General features: G+C 43.4%; 1 protein-coding gene across 6 annotated transcripts in view; it reads left to right on the forward strand.

Annotated features, from left to right (window-relative positions):
• SRPK1 (SRSF protein kinase 1) overlaps positions 1-18272 on the forward strand; it is a 49567-nt gene that overhangs the window by 18474 nt on the left and 12821 nt on the right. For 5 of the 6 annotated variants that reach the window (XM_030561260.1, XM_030561266.1, XM_030561265.1 and 2 more), the window contains exons 3-11: positions 4223-4341; positions 10430-10538; positions 10996-11083; positions 11696-11783; positions 13465-13571; positions 14349-14514; positions 15772-15797; positions 16659-16872; positions 17759-18196. In XM_030561260.1, coding sequence (XP_030417120.1) covers positions 4223-4341; positions 10430-10538; positions 10996-11083; positions 11696-11783; positions 13465-13571; positions 14349-14514; positions 15772-15797; positions 16659-16872; positions 17759-18196 — 1355 coding nt within the window. Of the gene's footprint in view, positions 1-142; positions 295-4222; positions 4342-10429; positions 10539-10995; positions 11084-11695; positions 11784-13464; positions 13572-14348; positions 14515-15771; positions 15798-16658; positions 16873-17758; positions 18197-18272 lie in introns of those variants that run through there. The other variant, XM_030561262.1, reaches the window with a different exon arrangement.

Raw genomic sequence — 18272 nt, forward strand, 5'->3', positions numbered from 1 at the left:
GACTAAATTTGCAGAAAGATCAGCTGAGAGCAACCCCCTCAGTGTTGCTGCATGGCCCTTTACCTGCAATGCAGTGCTATGCATCTACAGCTAGGTGGTGGAGACAAATCCTTTTTCTCCCTCCCTCTTGCACAAAGCTTTGCTGCTTTCAGGGTGCAGCACTCCACCAGTGGTGTGTGCACCTCTGCTGCCTGAACAATCTGTTAGCTGATTCTTTTTTTTAATGGCTCTTTCGAAAACTGTTGGTTCATCTTCAGGAGTATCTCTATCAATGGGAGTCCGTGCTTCGTGCAGGTAGGCTTTTCTTTGTCTTGTGTGAACGACTGCTCTTCTTAAGGGCTTCCTTAGAGGGGGGAAAAAGGACTTGTGTCTCTAGATGAAGACTTTTGTGGATTCCATGAAAGCTCTCATGCTTGCCTTAGAATACTGCAACTCGACGTCATCTTTTCTTCTCCCTTAAAATATTATCTGATATGTGATTGCAGAGGCAGGCTGCAAACCTAGTTAACTCTTGAGATTAATTAGGAGGTAGAGGGAACAAATATAAAAATTCAAATCAGGGTGCATTTTAGTCTAGCATTGAGCATGTTAGTTATAAAAATTAGTGTCTCTAAATTCTGCTGAGTAGCTATATATCACCCATTTCTTTCGAGGCTTCTTTTAGCATTTTTGCCATACTGACAGCTATCTATCTGCTTCTTACTCCTTCATTTTAAATACAGGTAATGGGACTCTTGCTCTCTCCAGCAGCCTTTTTGCCTCTTTGTAGGCTAGGCTATCTGAAGTATGCAGATAGGGTGGATGTTATGAGGTTTTTGTGTGATAATATCTGGGGAATTGGTTTGACTGAATTCTTGCTCTCTATTTAGTAGAGAGTTTAATCTTGTTACTTACTTTGACCATATTAGTGTCCCCTTTTGATCTGGCCCTGCAGTTGGCATTTTAGAAGTCAGGCTATTATGGGGAGTCTGATGCCTTCTAATGAATTTGAGTAGTAGAACAAAGATGATTTGGAGGAGAGAGTTTTTAATTTTAAATGGTATTATAAAGATCTGACTGTTATACATGGCTAATGGGGGAATAATTAACTGTATGTAAAACTGTCACGTCTTCCAAGACTGAATCTCAGCTGTGGGACAGTGTGAGATGTAAACTATAGGGTGCATCAGACACTAGATGGTCAATAGCCATGACATGTTGGTTCCATTTAGAATGAGGAGGAACTAGAAATTTCCAGCAGAATGGCCTGAGTGGTTTCTGATAACTTCCTTGATGCAGGAAGAGCACTGCCAAGTACATCAGTGGTTTTCAAGTATTCTGTTGTGGACCACTTAAGATGAATCTTTTTGTGGCCCCACTTTCTTGTCCCTATCCCACACCTTCCCTGAAGAACTATGTAGTACTTGGTTACATGAAGGGAAAAAAATCTTAGGGCAGTATTGAGGAGACTGAATGTGATGGGTATGGCTGCTGGATTTAAATTCCCTGTTGTCTGCTGTTTTTCCTCTTCCTGGGTGTAAACAGGATATTAGCACCCAAACCCTTCTCATTGCTGTAGCTCCCAAGGCTCTCATCCATCATAGCACATCTGGATTACTGAAACCTTTTTTCCCTCTGGCCTTGACTGTGCAGTCTTGCCCCACTCAGATCCATTCGGAATGCTCCTGCCGAGACAATTTTCCTATCCTTTTTGACCATCTCACCCCTCTTTGTATGCTTCCACTGTCTCCCCCTTCTCTAGCACATCAAATATAAGCAACTTGTCTTCACTTTCAAGCCTCTAAGACCTAGCCCTTTCCGACCCATCATTTATCATTGACTCCATCATCCACTTGCTAAGTTTTCAAACTGGTCCTTGAAAGGAGCAACATCCTTAAAGCCACTTCATTGTTCTTCAAATCCCTCCTTAAAACTCCACTTTGCCATGGCTACAAAAACAAAAACCAGGTAGTCTACTGGTGTGCTGAGACAGCTGCCTATCATGCTGACCAATATTGTTTCCTTGTACTCCCCCATATGTCTGTATTCATCGGTGGCTTGTTTTAGGACAGGACCACCTTTTTGTTCTGCGCTTGTACAGCGCCTAGCCCAGTGGGCTCCTGATCCATAAGAAGTATTGCTAGGTGCCATGATAATACAAATAACACAGCCCTAGCCATACTATGTTCCTTTGCAGTTTGGTTCTGTCCTCTTGCTATCTGGCTTAGTTTTGGGGTAGCATACAAACTTGTTCCCTCTCTAATTTTCACCAAATAAAGTGACAGACTTCAGCTAGCTGAGCAGGGTGCAGAGAACTGCTTGGGTTTTTTCTGTTTGTTTTTAGCTTAGAGTCGTGAACTAGGTCAAACTACAGTATTGGAAATCATTGCTGTTTGAATACAGATAAATGCATGCATCACTGTAGTGTGGTAATCTCCTGGAAATGTTCATGTGGTACAGTTCAGGAGCAGTGATCTGCATGACTGGACATGAACCACTGCGGTGGTTATAAGTTGCCCTAATGTTTCTAGCGTAGACATGCCCTCAGTAATCATTGGGGGGTTTTTTGAGCCACGTGGAATAGAATTTTAAGCAAAGTGGATGGGAGGCATCAATTACTAACTTATGAAAACAATAGTTGTAATACAATAGAACTTTAATTCACACTGTCTAGAAGGTTCAGTGTGAATGACTGGATCTTGTCTTAGTATGTCATGCTATAAAGAAAAGATGCATTGATATATTATTTTGTCAACTGTAGTTTTATACTTCACTTCTAAAAATGCAGTCTTAGTAGTGATATATCTATTACTACAGTGTTTGTACAGCGCCCAGCACAACGGGGCGCTGTTCTTGGTTAGTCCCTTAGTACTGCCATAATAAACACGGTTGGTAGACTGCATACTTTCTCGTGCAGTATATAAGATAGGCGAACTCTGTGAAGGGGATTGATTTAGCTCTGTAAGGTTTTATGTCTAATGTATTTTTTGATTTGCTTTAAAACTTCTGAAAAAAGGAAAGTCTTTCATCTCTTTCACTGTCTATTACTAATGGCACAGTTAATACAACTGATAAAGCAGCTATTCTCTGCATTTCCCAGTACTTTATCATAATGGGATGATGACTTTCCTGCAGCCCTCAGTTAATAAGCATAAACTGAACACTGACAGCTAGTAACTAATAGAGAAATGGGGAGACAATGTTACTCTGGACCAGTTTCCATGGTTCCTTTTGAGTATTTCTGGATTTAGAAGGAATCATCCCTTAAAGGGACATTACCAGCTAGTTTCAGTATGTGGCTTTGAAACTGTCATACACTCAAATCTTAACTTAAATGTTTCTGGGGCGTTAAACACCCCCGTATCGCATTGGAAACCAAAATATTGTGCTGATGCAGGAGAACCAGGAAGTGACGCTGACTAACTTAACTTTGTTGTTCCTGCAATCAGCCTAGTACAGCATATATGGTGAAAAGCTAACTAGACTCTCTGAAACTTTCATCTATAGACGTCTCAGTTGTTAGTAAAAGAAAAGAAAGATCTTTTAAATATCTTTCATCTTCTGTATTGGAGTACAAAAGGCACAAGTTTTAAAATGGCAGCCACTTAATTCTTTTCTTAAAGAGCAACTTTTTAATTCCTCTTTCCTTACAAGATATCTTTTCAACTCCTAAAGTCTGTTTTATACCAACCCCTCCTCAAAGCAGATGGTGAAAGTCTGCTTCACTGAGAAGAGACTGCAATATCCAAGAAATATCACTGAATCCTCTTAATCGGGGACGGTTTCATGTAATGGGCATGACATCAGTCTTAAACTAATTAACATTTTTTACTCATTTATGGTCTTCAGATTCAATATAAATAGTGTTTTAAAATATAAATTGCTAAAAAAAAAAAACCTCACTGACTTGAAATCTTTAATGTGAAAAGAGACTGGATGAACTCCTGAGGTCAGTAACTTATTATCTCAGTGGGATCAGCTGGGTTTTAACTCATTGTAAAAAATGTGCACACTTCTTGTTCTGACTATAAAACATGCCCCCAGAGACCAGTCAGTTGTGTTTCTCAGCTATGAAGAGGAAAGAGCTGCTGTTTATATGTCACCTGGCATTTCAAACCTGGGAGTAAAAGCCTTTAAATGTGAGAGTAGGCCACTTACTGTCATTCTCTTCTCCACTCTCTCCAATGCTTCCTGTTGAATTGAAACCTAATGTATCTGCACCTTTATGTTCTTACCCTCTCAGGCCTGAAACTCAACATCGAGGCCCTGCTACTCATTCAGAGAATGATCTCCCTGAACAAGAGGAGGAAATCCTGGGATCAGATGATGATGAACAGGAGGATCCAAATGATTACTGTAAAGGTGAGAGGTTGCTTCTTTAGACTCTTGCTAAATACAGTTTGGTGGCATTCTCTCCCCTGTGGGCATTAAGACTGTGGTGTCTAATATGATAGATTTTCTTGGCCAGAGCTACAATTACTGACTTATCACACACCCCATGAGTGACATAATTATACCGATCTAACCCCCAGGTGTAGACAATGCTATGTGGGTGAGAGAGCTTCTCCCGTTGACATAACTACTGTGGATGTGGATTAGGTACGCCAAAAAGAGAAGCTCTCCTCCATTAGGCAGAGGCACATCTTCACTTAAGCACTACAGCAGCGCAGCTGCACCAGTGCAGTTAGTGTAGACCCTGTCCCTTGTCTCCTAAGAGGTATGCAGAGCAAGAGAGAGTCTGTTTCCTTGGTGGATAAAGAGAATGTCAGAATGGGAAGCTAACTTGTGACTACTGTGGTGTGGATATTAGAATTGTTGGTTGATAAGATTCTTAAACCTTTCCACTCTTGTTAGTGATGTCTCCCATCACTCTGGAAGAGGTTCCTTTTGACTACCAAACCAAGCCAGGATCAGCTTGAAATTTTACCTCTAAGATGTGGGGATAAGTTTGGTCTTCACTGTTCTGTCTGTGTTAACTTGCATACTTTGCAATCTGATCATTGGGATACTTGACAAACCCATTTCCCATCTGCCTCAAAGAGGAAAGAATTAGCTGAACTCTCCTTGGAAGGTGCATTTGTCAGTTATGGAAGGGAGAAGAGTCTCTAGATTCTGAGACTTTAATCTCTGCGTATGGCCACATTTTTTAGAGTCACGCAGCTGCATGGCTTTACCATCTTAACTACCTATTCTAGTCTTTTTTTTTTTTAAAGGTCATCTGAAAGGCTCTTTACCTGTCAAGATCTGAGCGGAGGGTTCTGTTTTCAATGCATCATTTAAGGATATCACCAGTGCTCAGATTATTCACACAAACAAATTTATGGGTATATTTTCTAAGACAGCACTCTTAGGTGTTCAGCTCTCTTTGACTTTCAATGGGAATTGGGCACCTACCGCCTATTTTAGCCTTTGAGAACCCCTCTAGGCTCTGCAGCCCTCTAACATGCCTGTAATATACCAAAGATTCTCTCTCTCAATTGGTAGCAACAGTTCACAGGCTTTCAAAACTATGCTCCAAGGACGGCTGTGCCCGCTGCTTTTGTGGTAATCTGCGCTGGTGAAGTGCTAATGTAGACAGCAAACACTCGCCTAGCAACTGATTCATGGCATTTGGTTCTCCCAGTGCAATCCCTGAATGCTACTGCCCACTCTTCAGTGATAATTTGTCTTTGACAGCTCAGGACACTGACTCTGTCTTCTGTCAAGGTGGCTACATGAAAACAGCCCAGATCAACAAGATACAAATATAACAAAAAAGCAGCTTCTAATTTTGAGATCTTTTTTGTTTTGTTTTTTACCCCTGTTCCCTTCCCTTGGGATTCTCCTGAAAAGATAAGAGGAAATGCATGCACATTTCTGAAAATAGAATGGAGTTAGTTAACCCACTTCTCTACCATGCTCTCCTTGCAGAGCTCCTCTGGCGTAATTAAGGGAATGGGAAGAACTCTGGCCTACACAGAGAGACCCAGAGCATTCCTGTCATTGGATCCTGAGGGAAACAAATGAAAAACTTTATTCAGCTACAAAGTAAAATAAAAACAAAACGAAAAGGGAAAAAACTATCAAAGAAATGAATGAAAAGAGTAAAATAAACTTCTTCCCTCCCTGTAGCATATTCTGGACCTCTGGGCCCACAGATCGCTCTTCATGTGGGTTAGAACCTTTCAATGTAGGCAATGGGGGAAAAAGCAATAAAGGTAACAAGTGTTAAGTCTGCAATGTAGACAGTAGATGATATATACTTTGTCCACAGGGCTCTCTCTCCCATTTTGGAATGGGTGTAGTAATCCATAGGCTCTAGAGCAACATGCCGCCTGCGGACCTTCACTGTGCGGCCCGTGCAGGGATTCTAAATGCCACACACACAGTGCTCTGCAGGCACCCCAGAGCCCTTTGAATCCCGGCAGCAGCAGGGAATCAAAGGGCTCTGCACTGCCCGCAGCGGCGGGGAGCCTTGAGCCCTTTAAATGCCAGCTGTGGCCAGGAGTCAAAGGACTCTGGGCTGCCCGCAGAGATTCCCAGCCGTGGCTGGGATTCAAAGGACTCAGGGCTGCCTGTGGCTTTGGGCACCCCAGAGCCTTTTGAATCCCGGCTGCGGCCGCTGATTGCCCCTTCCCCAGACCCCCACCCCTAACTGTCCCCCAGGACCCCACCCCTTATCTAAGCACTGCTGCTCCTTGTCCCCCGATTGCCCCCTCCCGAGACCCCTGCCCCTTATCTAAGCCTTCCTTCTCCTTGTCCCCAACTGACCCCACCCCCAACCGGTCCCCTGATAAACCCCTGGGATTCCCATGCCTATCCAACTGCCGCCTGTCCCCTGACTGCCCCCCAAACCTCCACCCCATCCAACCCCCCCACTGCCTGTCCCTTGACTGCCCCCCGGAACCCTCTACCCCTTCTCCAACCCCCAGCCCCCTTACTGTGCCACTCAGACCAGCGTGTCTGGCTCCGTGCAGCTCCAGACACATTGCTGCCATGCTCCCCTGTGGAGCCCACAGCCCAGGCCGCGCCTAACCCCGCCCCCCCCCCCCCAGCATCTGCCTTCCAGATTTGAACACCTCAAAATTCAGGAGTGCTCAAGCTCAATTTGGGCAGCTATTACTTCATTTCTCCCAAATCAAATATACTGATCCACTGTAACTTGCTGTAGAAAAAGTAGGATAAAATTGCGCAAGAAATGCATTTTGGGACTAGAATTGCTATTTTCAACAGCCATTGCCTTTTTGTTTGTTTAAAAGGAAGACAGTGATATTGCATTGGCAAATTCCCCATAGAAAGAGAGTGGAACAAAAGAATAATAAAGGCACCTCAACTTTTCCTCATTTATGGAGGACAGTCTTATAATATGCATCCAGATATCCTCCAATCACACAAGCCGAAAATTGTTCCACTTTACTGCAGCTCTGTAACCATATGGGAACCAATCCTGTTTGTGTTTTGTGCACATCCAAAATTCCTGCTGAATGACCTGCCCTGGGAGCGAGTTACCAGTGACCCAGGGCTGGGGCGGCAGGAGATGTGTGGAGGAGGGCACTGGTGGGGAGGAAAGGGGGAAGCCCAGCGCTGGGGCAGCAGGGTATGTGTGTGAGTGGGTCGGGGAGAGCCCAGGACTAGGGCAGCAGGGTGGTACAGAGAGGAGCCCAGGGCTGGGGCAGGGGGGCAGCCAAATTTTTTTTGCTTGGAGCAGCAAAATACCTAGAGCCAGCCCTGCCGGGTTTCCCCAGCTGCTGGAGCCCCAGGCCCTTTAATTTGACCCTGAGGGCTCCCAGCCACCTCTTCAGCTGGGAGCCCCTGGTTGATTTAAAATGAAGTATCACCTCCCCACTCCCAACCTTCCTTTTTGGCCCACTGCTGTTTTGGTGGGGTGGTGCTGGGGAAGGAGGGTTTGTTTCCGCAGGGCAGGGCTGCCCTGGGGCAGAGTGTTTCTGCGGGGCCGGGAGGTTTCGGCCCTCAGCTGTTTTCTTTGGAGTAATGTGGCCCTCACCGCTTTATGAGTTGTGCAGGCCTGGTCTAGAGCACCAGCAGGGAGGGCTGTGTATAGACACTATACACCTAAAACAAATACATGGAATAGATGTACTGCCCTGGGTCCATCACAGTAGTGCAAGTTACAGTGGAGCACTTATCAGCAGTACGTGCAGGAAAGTGCGTTACTTTTTGATGTTGATGGCACAAATGGTAGCGAGAGAGAGAGAGCTCCGGATGAGTTTTGCCAGGTAAAAAACAGTAGAAACATTGACAAACTGTTAAATAGACTTAATTACAAACACCTGTCTTAAAAGGAATGTTAAGAGTGAGAAGTCACGCTTTCAAAAGTTAAGAAATGCCAGAAATAAGGTTGTCCATGCAACATTAATTCCAGCCCCCTTGTGCATGTGTATTGTAACAGTCTTGAATTATGATCACACTTTTTTCCACAGGCCCACGTCTCATTCAGTACACGGGATTGGATGTTGCTCACTGTATGGATAGTTACTGAATATTTTATCTTATCCTTACTATTCAGTGGTGTCTTTATCTTATTTACTGCACACCCTTCAGACCCTGTCCTGAATACAGAATTTATTAATTTCCTTGTGGGCTGTTTACTTAATCACCATAGAATGAGTGTTTCCAAATAATTTATCATCACAACACCTTTGAGATAAGGTGGTGGTATCCCCATATTATGGATGAGGAACTGAGGCACAGAGATTAAGGCCAAAAGTATCCGCTAATTTGAGTGCCTAATTTGAGACCACTAGGGTCTGATTTTTTCCCCAGAGTTCTTAGGGGGTTTATAGCACTTGATCTATTTAGAATAGATCTCCATTGCCTTCAGTTGCAGCAGAGTGCTCAGCACTTCTCCAGCTCAAGCCCTGGGTATCTCTAATTGTGTACTCAGAAAATGAAGAACAAATTAATAGCCACTTATGAGAGAGCTCATTTTAAGTGACTTGCCCAGTATGTTATTGAAACCTTATGGCAGAAACAGAGAGAATTCACTTCTCCAAAGTGGCATTCAAATTCCTTAGCTATCCTTTCCCTCCCTGCAGTCTCCTGCCTCCTTCACAACACTTTACTCCAATTCTGCAGCAAAATGAGAGAGGGGTTCTACAGACAACAGTCTCATTCACTACACAGTTGTGATTTAATCCCTGAGAAACATCCATTTTGTGCATTGGATGAGGCAGAAATTTTGTGGGGGGGGGGAAAATAGTATGAAGTGAGTATTCACCCACAAAAGCTTATGCTCCAAAACGTCCGTTAGTCTATAAGATGCCACAGGACTCTTTGTCACTTATGTGATCATGTTACTAAAGACTTTCAGTGCATACGCATAAGGGGACCAAAGAAATGTTGCAGAGGAAATTTTAATTATAGCATTTTCTAAATTCTTAGTGCCTGATTTAATCTTCTTTTAACACAAGAAGATGCATAAAAACATCATTTTGAAAAGGAGCTGGACTCCTACATGGGTCATGAGAATGGTTGGACCCTTTAGATCCACAGCACAGACTTCTGCCACTTAAGCTAATAGAGTAGCTGATAGCAGTAGCAGGCTGTCATCTTTGTGGATCAGCCACTAGAGGGAGATGAAATGTACACTTTTTTCTAGGGGGTTTCCACCGATACTTGTCATTGGCAGGTATGTTGGACTCTGGAATCCAGGATTCAATTCCAAGTTCTATAGGGTCGTATGTTGTAATGGTTACAGAGACCCCTCTGCCCCTGTCCCCTCCGGCTGCCTTTAGTTTCCCTGTCCCTGGCTTTTCATCCCTCCGCATATTTCAGTTATGCTACTTTCTTCTCCCATGCTGCCCAGACACCAGGAGAGGGGACATTGGGAATACAGGAGAGACAATATCCCTGCTCTCTGTTCTGGGGTCTGATGCCTCAGCTCCCTCTAGCAATCAAGAGGAGCAGTTTTGGGAAAGTTCTAATCAATCCTGGAATGAATCATGCTCATTGCTGGTGCGGATAGTACATGTGCAGTCCAGCCTACGCAGGAGCTGTGTGGGGATGGCTCATGCTCAGTGCATCTGAAATCTTCAGAGAAGTTAGCTGCCGAACTCTTAACACGTGTCTGCTCAGCATCGGCAAACAGTTTTCAGAGATTTATAGCTTGGTCCAGTTTGGAGATTTCCCACCACTGGGGTAGGAAGAGATTCATTCCTGACACTAGCATGAACTCCTTTTTTGTCTGTAAAAGCACCTTCATAGTAAATCATTCTAGGTCAACTTTAATTGGAGCATATTTATTTTCATATAAACTTAGTGGGTTTTTTACAAAATGCCAAAGAGGAAACAGTGAGGCTACTCTAGCAGCATTCACATGGAGAAAACATGCATGTGCCTATCAAAATGTGTTGAGTGAATTTTTCCTAAGCCTTGGTTCGTGCTCCACCTGTCTGTTCTTTGACATCCATATGATGGTTTGAACTGATAACTTCCCATTTACTTCTTCCAGGTGGTTATCATCTTGTGAAAATAGGAGATCTATTCAATGGGCGATACCATGTGATCCGGAAACTAGGATGGGGGCACTTTTCCACGGTGTGGCTATCTTGGGACATTCAGTAAGGCTTTTGTTCTTTTGCTGGCATTTCTGCCAGGAATCCAGAGTAGATAATCTTTGCACAGATAAGACTAGCAGACTTCTCTTATCTTACATGTATTGTGCGTACAATGTCAGAAAAGATTATTGCATTAGCATGTGCACAGGTATTAACATTTTATATTGCATGCATGGGTGTAGAAAGAATACTTTGTGTGTTCAGCTGTTTCTGTTCCAGCACTTCAGGCCAGTCAAGGTGTAGTTTGCGTTAAATGTATAAGGCAAGGAAAACTAACTAGGTTTTGTAAGAGCCGTACAGACAGTTTTCACATGAGTGAATTGGAGCTTATCTTCCTGTGTTACTAAGGAAACAATCCTTAATAACCGGGTATTGCATGCCAGTGAATTAAGAGAATTCTGGAGATGGCCTCTTTGAATAGGAGACCACTTATCACTAACTTGCTATGTCTGTGTTTAAGGGGGAAAAGGTTTGTGGCGATGAAAGTAGTGAAGAGTGCTGAGCACTATACAGAAACAGCACTGGATGAAATCAAACTGCTGAAATCGGTGAGTGCCTGAAGGCAGAAAGCTCTGTTCAGCTTTGTCCATTTTCAGAGTTAATACCCCACTCAGTCTGGAAAATGGATCCTGAACTTAAGGATCATCTCTTGGTTCCACAGTACATGAGGGTGTGTTACAGACCTAACTGACTAGTGTAGTCTCTGGTGGGTCCTATTTTTGTTTGATCCATAAAGTGGTAAAAGTAAGCAAACCTGACAGATTGATTTAAGGAACACTGTCCAGGTTTTAACCTCTTTTACATGGTGCTATTTTATCTCCTCCATGGGACTTGGTCATCACCAGTATTCATGGTAGTCTCTGATGGTCATACAATAATTGAAACTCTGTGCCTCCTAATGTTCACTTTGCACCTCCCAGAGCTGGTGGCTATGCTTTTCATTTAAGTTTTATTGGTCAGATGATAAAATATTCATGTTATGTGCTAGTTAATGGATTGTAGGGAAGGTTGGAGGAAGGTATGCACCGTTCTGGGATCCACCAGCACTGCTTAGCACAGCTCCCACTTTTCCCCTGAGGAGAAGGGGAAATGTGTTACACACCCAGTGATGTCTAGCCCAGGAATTGATTATCTCATGTTCCTTATCTTCCTCCACGCAGGTCCGCAACACTGACCCTAATGATCCAAATAGAGAGATGGTGGTTCAGTTATTAGATGACTTCAAGATCTCAGGAGTGAATGGCTCCCGTATCCTTTTATAGAACAAATAACAGAGCACAATTGAATTAGTGTGGGAGTTTCCTATGCAGCTCTCTTGCCAGTGGGAGGCGAACAATATCCACACAGCCGTTTTACTGTCCAAAGCAAGTCTCCAATAAAACAGTCCTCTCCCAGTGGGCCTTATAGCTCCCTGCAGATCATAGGCCTAGAATAATCCATCACCACGTAGAGTGTGAAGGACAATGTTGTGGAGTCATGATTTAATATGCAAGACAGCATGACTGCGCTTGATTAGAGCTGAATGGCACAGCCCCTTGGGGTTTTCCTTTTTCATCCTTGACCAGGCCACATGCAGCCTTTTATTAAAATCCCTGACTAAAGCATTTCACAAGATCAAAGATTTGTCTGCTGGTGCTGAGTGCAAACTGTAGGCTTGCAATTTAGCAGCATAGGTCAGCTTCTAACTAAGAGGGTCTGCTTTGGCAGCTTTACAGCCCTAATAGAGTTTCTGAAGGTCAACCTTATGACCTGCTTGGGAACTCTTAATATTGGATTGTCAAAGATCCTCTGTATGTTTGTAGTATCAAGAACAAAGGCAGACTCTCAAGTGTTCTTTGTGACATGAAGCACTTTGCTAGGGTTCTCCATAAAGTATGTTACTAGAATTCTGGCCCCAGAACTTTTCTTTGTACCCTACATCCCTCCTTTGCAGAAAGAGTGACTTTCATTTACCTCACTGGGAGTCAGTGGTATATTGCACAGGGAAAATCCGACCCTAGATGGTAAGCTTTCTAAAGTTTATACCTAAAGGAAAATGCAGGACTGGGCTATGAATAAAATCCAGCTCTGCTGCTTAGCTGAAGTGGGAAAGGATATTCTCTAGAGAGCACAAAATCAGAGCAGCTCAGTCAATTGCCTCAGAGAAAGTGATGGAAACATTCCTGTTAATCTTTTCTTTGTGTAAAAAGAAGTGTCTTAGTCTAATTTTGACTTGATGCAGCTCCTTCAATGTTGCTTTAAATTCAGGCAAGAAGAATGCATATACACACTACCTATGAGATGAAGAAAAATAATATCATGAACTTTAATAATATCAAGAGCTAGGCTTTAGAACAGCAAATTCTTAATATTGAATCTGTCTAAGAAGTGGCCTCATAAGGTTACACCATTTTTACCTGTGAAACACAAACAGTGTTGAAGATCGAGCCCGTGAAAAGTGAAAGTAGCTTTAGGAAAAAAGCTGGGAGAGAATAACGTTGCTTGATCTATGGATTGAGAATTCAGTTCTTTGGTCAGAGTTCATAAAGAGATCTGGGCTGAGAGCCAAGATCATTTGAGAATTTGTCTGCTCAGCTAGGCAGTGTTTAAATGCTACCAGCAGTTCAGACATAGCCCATTGTACAGATGGCCTCTTCCCAGAATTTGCTATTACTGCTATGATAACACCATTGCTCCAAACGAGCTGCATTCTTAGTTATTTTAAGTTTTTATGTTGCTGCTAACAGTACCGGTCATTGTTTTCTTTCTCATTTGCTGCTCCAAATACCTAGACAGCTACCTGTGCTGAGAAGGAAAGGGAGTTGGTAGGAGCTGCAACATCAGGTGGCAGAGGTGGTTTCTTGGGGTTAGATTTATTTTCAGCACTATCTAAGAATTCTGGGGGCTCCTTGGGTCAGGATGTCCCTCTTTCTCCTTGACCCTACTGCAGATATCTGTATGGTGTTTGAAGTTCTAGGGCATCATCTCCTGAAGTGGATCATCAAGTCAAATTACCAGGGCCTTCCACTCCCCTGTGTCAAAAGAATCATCCAGCAGGCACGTTCCAGCTTTCACTGAATTAGTACCCTTACCCCAGTGAGAACTGTTTTGTGACTATAATTGCTTTTCCATCAAATGCAGGGAATGAGACTTGAAGACAAATTCATAGTGGTACATGTTTTCATAAAATAACTAAAATAAGTGGTTTCAGTGCTCAGTACCTGCGTTCAGTTTAGCTGAGGAGGTCTGCTTTGAACAGTGTGTGTGCGTAACATAAATTCCTGTGTGCTAGCTATAACCATTTAAACTTAACAGCACAAAACTGGCTGGCTTGGCTTTTTACCCCCTCTTCCCCTCCAAATCTTGTTGGCCCTTGGGGGAAGGTAAGTCCTCTCCCCTTTCCCCACAATGAGTAGTTCCCTTTATAGTTTTATAAGCTCACTCTTCAGTGCCTGCAGCACTTGTTTATGGGGGGAGGAGGAGGACCATGTACTCTTCCCCTTGTAAATAACGAAGGGGAAAATGTTTCTGGGGAGTCAGATGGGAGGGAGAAGCCTTAGAGTATTAAAATTCAAGGGAATTAATCCTTAAGTACCTGTAGGTTGAGGAATAGAGGCGAAAATAGCATTTTGTAATTGCCTAGTTAAGTTGTATGCAAACTTCCTTTTAACTCAGTAGTAACCATACTCCAGGATAATAGCCTGAGGTTTAACTTAAAAACTTCCTGTTTACCTAGATAACTATAGAACTTTGATTATTTTCTCACCCTTTCACATCTGGTTTGCTCATTTTGTGCATCTCTTGAATATCTGTTTTCTTCTCTCCTATGTGCAGGTTCTGCAGGGTCTGGATTACTTGCACACAAAGTGTCGGATCATCCATACAGATATTAAACCCGAGAACATTCTGCTATGTGTAAATGAACAGTACATCCGCAGGCTGGCTGCAGAAGCAACAGAATGGCAGAGATCTGGGGCACCCCCTCCTTCTGGCTCTGCAGGTGCCTTTTCTGTGGAAAACTTCCGGAGTCCAAAGAGATTGTAACTGACCTGACAAGGGAAAATTCTCTAGTTCTTGTCTCAGTATTGTGAAGCAAAGAAACAGTATTGCAAATCATTTCTATAAAGCCAGTCGTAAACTGCAGTACTAGTCATGTGTTCCCGCAAGAAGCTTACCAGTGTAAAAACAACGTACATGATCATTGACATCTGCTTTTAATGTTGGTCTGACATAGATTAGGTGGTAAAATGGTCATTTGTAAAGCATGCTCAGTCTACTATATGTGTTATTTTCTTAAGCACTGTTTTGAGTGCATGTGGTGGGTCAGCACTCGGATATGTTCTATAAATCCTTACCTCCTTGAGTGCTCTAGAAAGTGGAAGATTCCTTTCCTTATACAATTCTGTGAATGTATTTTGGCAAACTCTTGATTAAATAACACGAGCACTACCCATTTACCATCTTGCGGGGCAGGCCTGAAAGGAGATTAAACCGATAGAAGTGGTTTCCCTGTTGTGTGAATGCAATATCTATTTTATGGCAGAGGCCAGGCTTCATTCTTGTTTGAAGTCTCCACATACGTTCTAAACAATTCTCCTTAGCATCTTCATATCTGCCAGTGCACAGTCCCCAGGAACTGTTGGTCGCTGGCAGTCTCTACTATATGCGAAGTGCAGCCTGACTGAGGCCAACACAGTACAGCTTGGGCTGGCTAAGCGAATCGGCTCCCTCGCGGTTTTGGTATTCTGACTGCCAAGGTCCCAGCTGACATCTTGGCTTAAGCAAGGTGCACAAGACATGAAGCAAATATCCTATCATGCTGTTACACACTTTACGTGCCCTTTTTCTGTCACTAATTAAGTGAGTCTGCTGTCCAGTCTGGTAATTGAAGCTTGACTCACCTAACAAATGTTCTGCAGTATATTCTTTCTGGTAGGTTGCTGCTATCCCTCTTTTGAGAATTGAGGCTTTCAGAATTGGAGGATGCACTTGAGTTTTGTTACTAGTCCATATAGAAATAAGACACTGATGTATTACCTATATACATAGGGAGAGAAGGAAGCAATCACCATTTATTCTTTCCAGTACAGCTTTACATTTCAACAGTACCTAGTATCCACAGGGAAACACATTGGGCTCTGTGGAAGACGTTCCTGGCTTCCAATCTTCCTTTTTATTTTTGCTCATGTGATATTTTTACCACACTGTGATTGCAATTTATAATACAAGCATGCTAACTTATTTCTTTCTCTTCCAGTGAGTACTGCACCCCAGCCCAAACCAGTAAGTATGGTAACTTTTTTTCTTCCTTTATAAGCAAGTGTAAATGTGTGCTGTCTACATACATTCAGGTGTACAGCTTGTTTAGAATTGTTCTGTGCTTTTGTTCTATAATACGCTAAGTGGTAGGGAATCCCACTTTGAGACCCAAATAGAATAACTTGAAGTGTGAAAAAGTTCAATGTATGACTGTTTACTCAACACACTGAACATTTAAATTCCTGTGTTACAGGTATAGCTAGTCACAGAAGGATGACCAGTAACAGTAGTTGTGCAGTACCAGCTTCTCAAGATCACTAGCACTTTCCAGAGTTCAGTGTTCTTAGAGCATCATCAATTGTTAATAGCATGCCGCCTCATTAACTATAAAGTGGCCCAAGTGGGGTGGAGCTTTTAAAAGTTCCAAGTGATCTTCAGTAATGTCAGCTATTTTGCAGATTTGAATCTGTTCCATGTACTGTGACAAAGCTGTTGCTATCTAATGGGCATTTGGCCTGTGAGAGAGAGGTTACATCATCAGAGTACACATCTCAAAAGCCACCAGGATTGACACCTGTCATGGCATTCCCAGTGGATGGTCCCAGGATTGCATGGGTTATGGATACTGAACTCCTTTCCTTCCTACGAGGATGGCTTTCTCAGATCAGGGCTGAAGCCCATTGGCTTGGCAGTAGGTGAAGGCCTTCTCAGCTGTGGGATCTGTTGTGTGGACAGACAGGACTTTTCAATCTCCAGGGTTGTCAGGTGAAAACTTCACACAAGCTCTGAAAGAATTCACTAAAAACTAAAACCTGACTGTAGCTTGGTGTTTTATTGGAATAAATACCAAGCCAGATGTGAGAGTTGTCTGCCATTTCCCTGCAGGCTGACAAAATGTCAAAGAATAAGAAAAAAAAATTGAAGAAAAAGCAGAAACGGCAGGCGGAACTACTGGAGAAGCGAATGCAGGAGATAGAGGAGATGGAGAAGGAGGCAAGCCCTGTACAAACACAGCCTGAAGAGCAGGAAGAAGCTCAGAACTCTCTTGAGATGCTCTTAAAAGAGAGCCCACCTGTTGAAGGGGTACAAGGAAAGCTGGGTATGGATCCAGAATATCACATGGGCAGGGGGTGGGTGTGTTTAAACTGAAGCACAGTAACATTCCTTCAGCCCACTGTTAAAATTGCAGTGTACATCTCTGCAGCATGTGGTGATCAGGCCTTGAATGCTGGACACTGATCTGCAATTGAATTGCCACCGCATTCCACTAACACTGTATCCATGCTGTGGATATTAGTCTACATTGCAAGTGCTCTAGCGCAGACACTTACAATGATGGAAGGCATTTTTCTGTCTCATAGTAAATCCACCCCCCACCCCATCACAAGACTGTAAAGAGATCAGTACAGGAATTCTTCCATTTACCTGGCTTTGTCAGCAATGGGGTTAGGTCAACCTAACTACGCCACATGGCGCATGACATTTTGCACAGCCCTGAGCAATGTAGTTAGGTTTACCTACGTTTTTAGGTGCAGACCAGGCGGAGGCAATTCTACCATAGCTATGCCAGTATAACATCATAGCGTAGATGCAGTCTGTGCTGACAGAAGGGGTTTTTCCATCAGTGTACAAACACCACCTCCCCAAACATTTGCTATGCCGACCTGACCCATATTGTAGCTATGTCAGCCAAAGAACACTTCTGTTCACGTAGTGACGTCAGTCAGGAGTTAGGCTTTTTTTTTTTTTCACACCACTTACTGACGTGGCTGTGTTCCCCTAACTTAAGAGTAGACCAAGCCTGAGTCTGAGCAGGGACCAGGAAGTCTAGTGCTGGTATAAGTGGATTAAAGAAGCATTGCATTCAGCTGTTCTGTGTGAATGTGCTAGATTTTTGGGCTTGCTATAGCTGTTACTCAGTCCATGTGTTATGTTTCCCTGTCCCTTAAGAGTCTTCTGGTTCTTTTTCTTTTCCCTTTCCTTAGATGAAGTAGCCCATGTACAAGAGCAAACTATCCTAATGGAAGGCAGCATGGAAAAATGCATACCCGAAATCAACTGCAACGGCGTGGTACAGATGACTGCCTTCTCAGACTCCAGCAACCAAAGGTCTGGGAGGCTTGAGGAGGACCTTCATAATGCCAATGACTGTGATGAGCACCCTCTGGCACAGGAAGAGGACGGCTTCCATAGCTGTAATTACAGCCAGCGTAACGGAGACTCTGAGAACAGGTCGCGAGAAGTAATGTCGGACTCATGCGTGCCCTTAATTTCTGAGGTGCTAGATTCCATGGTATATCAGCCAACTTCAAGTGAAGAGCAATCGTTCAGTGAGCAGGAGATCAGCCAGTTGCAAGAGAGTATACGTGCAGAGATACCCTCAGAGGATGAGAATGAGAATAATGGCCCATCTGAGAACAAAGGTACCAGAGGACCCTTGTGCAAGAGAGAAACCCTCCCTTTTAGAAGAGCTGTCCTTTGTAGTCTGTAATGTGACAT

Source organism: Gopherus evgoodei, chromosome 4 (assembly GCF_007399415.2).
Source record: "Gopherus evgoodei ecotype Sinaloan lineage chromosome 4, rGopEvg1_v1.p, whole genome shotgun sequence".
NCBI classification, from domain to species: domain Eukaryota; kingdom Metazoa; phylum Chordata; order Testudines; family Testudinidae; genus Gopherus; species Gopherus evgoodei.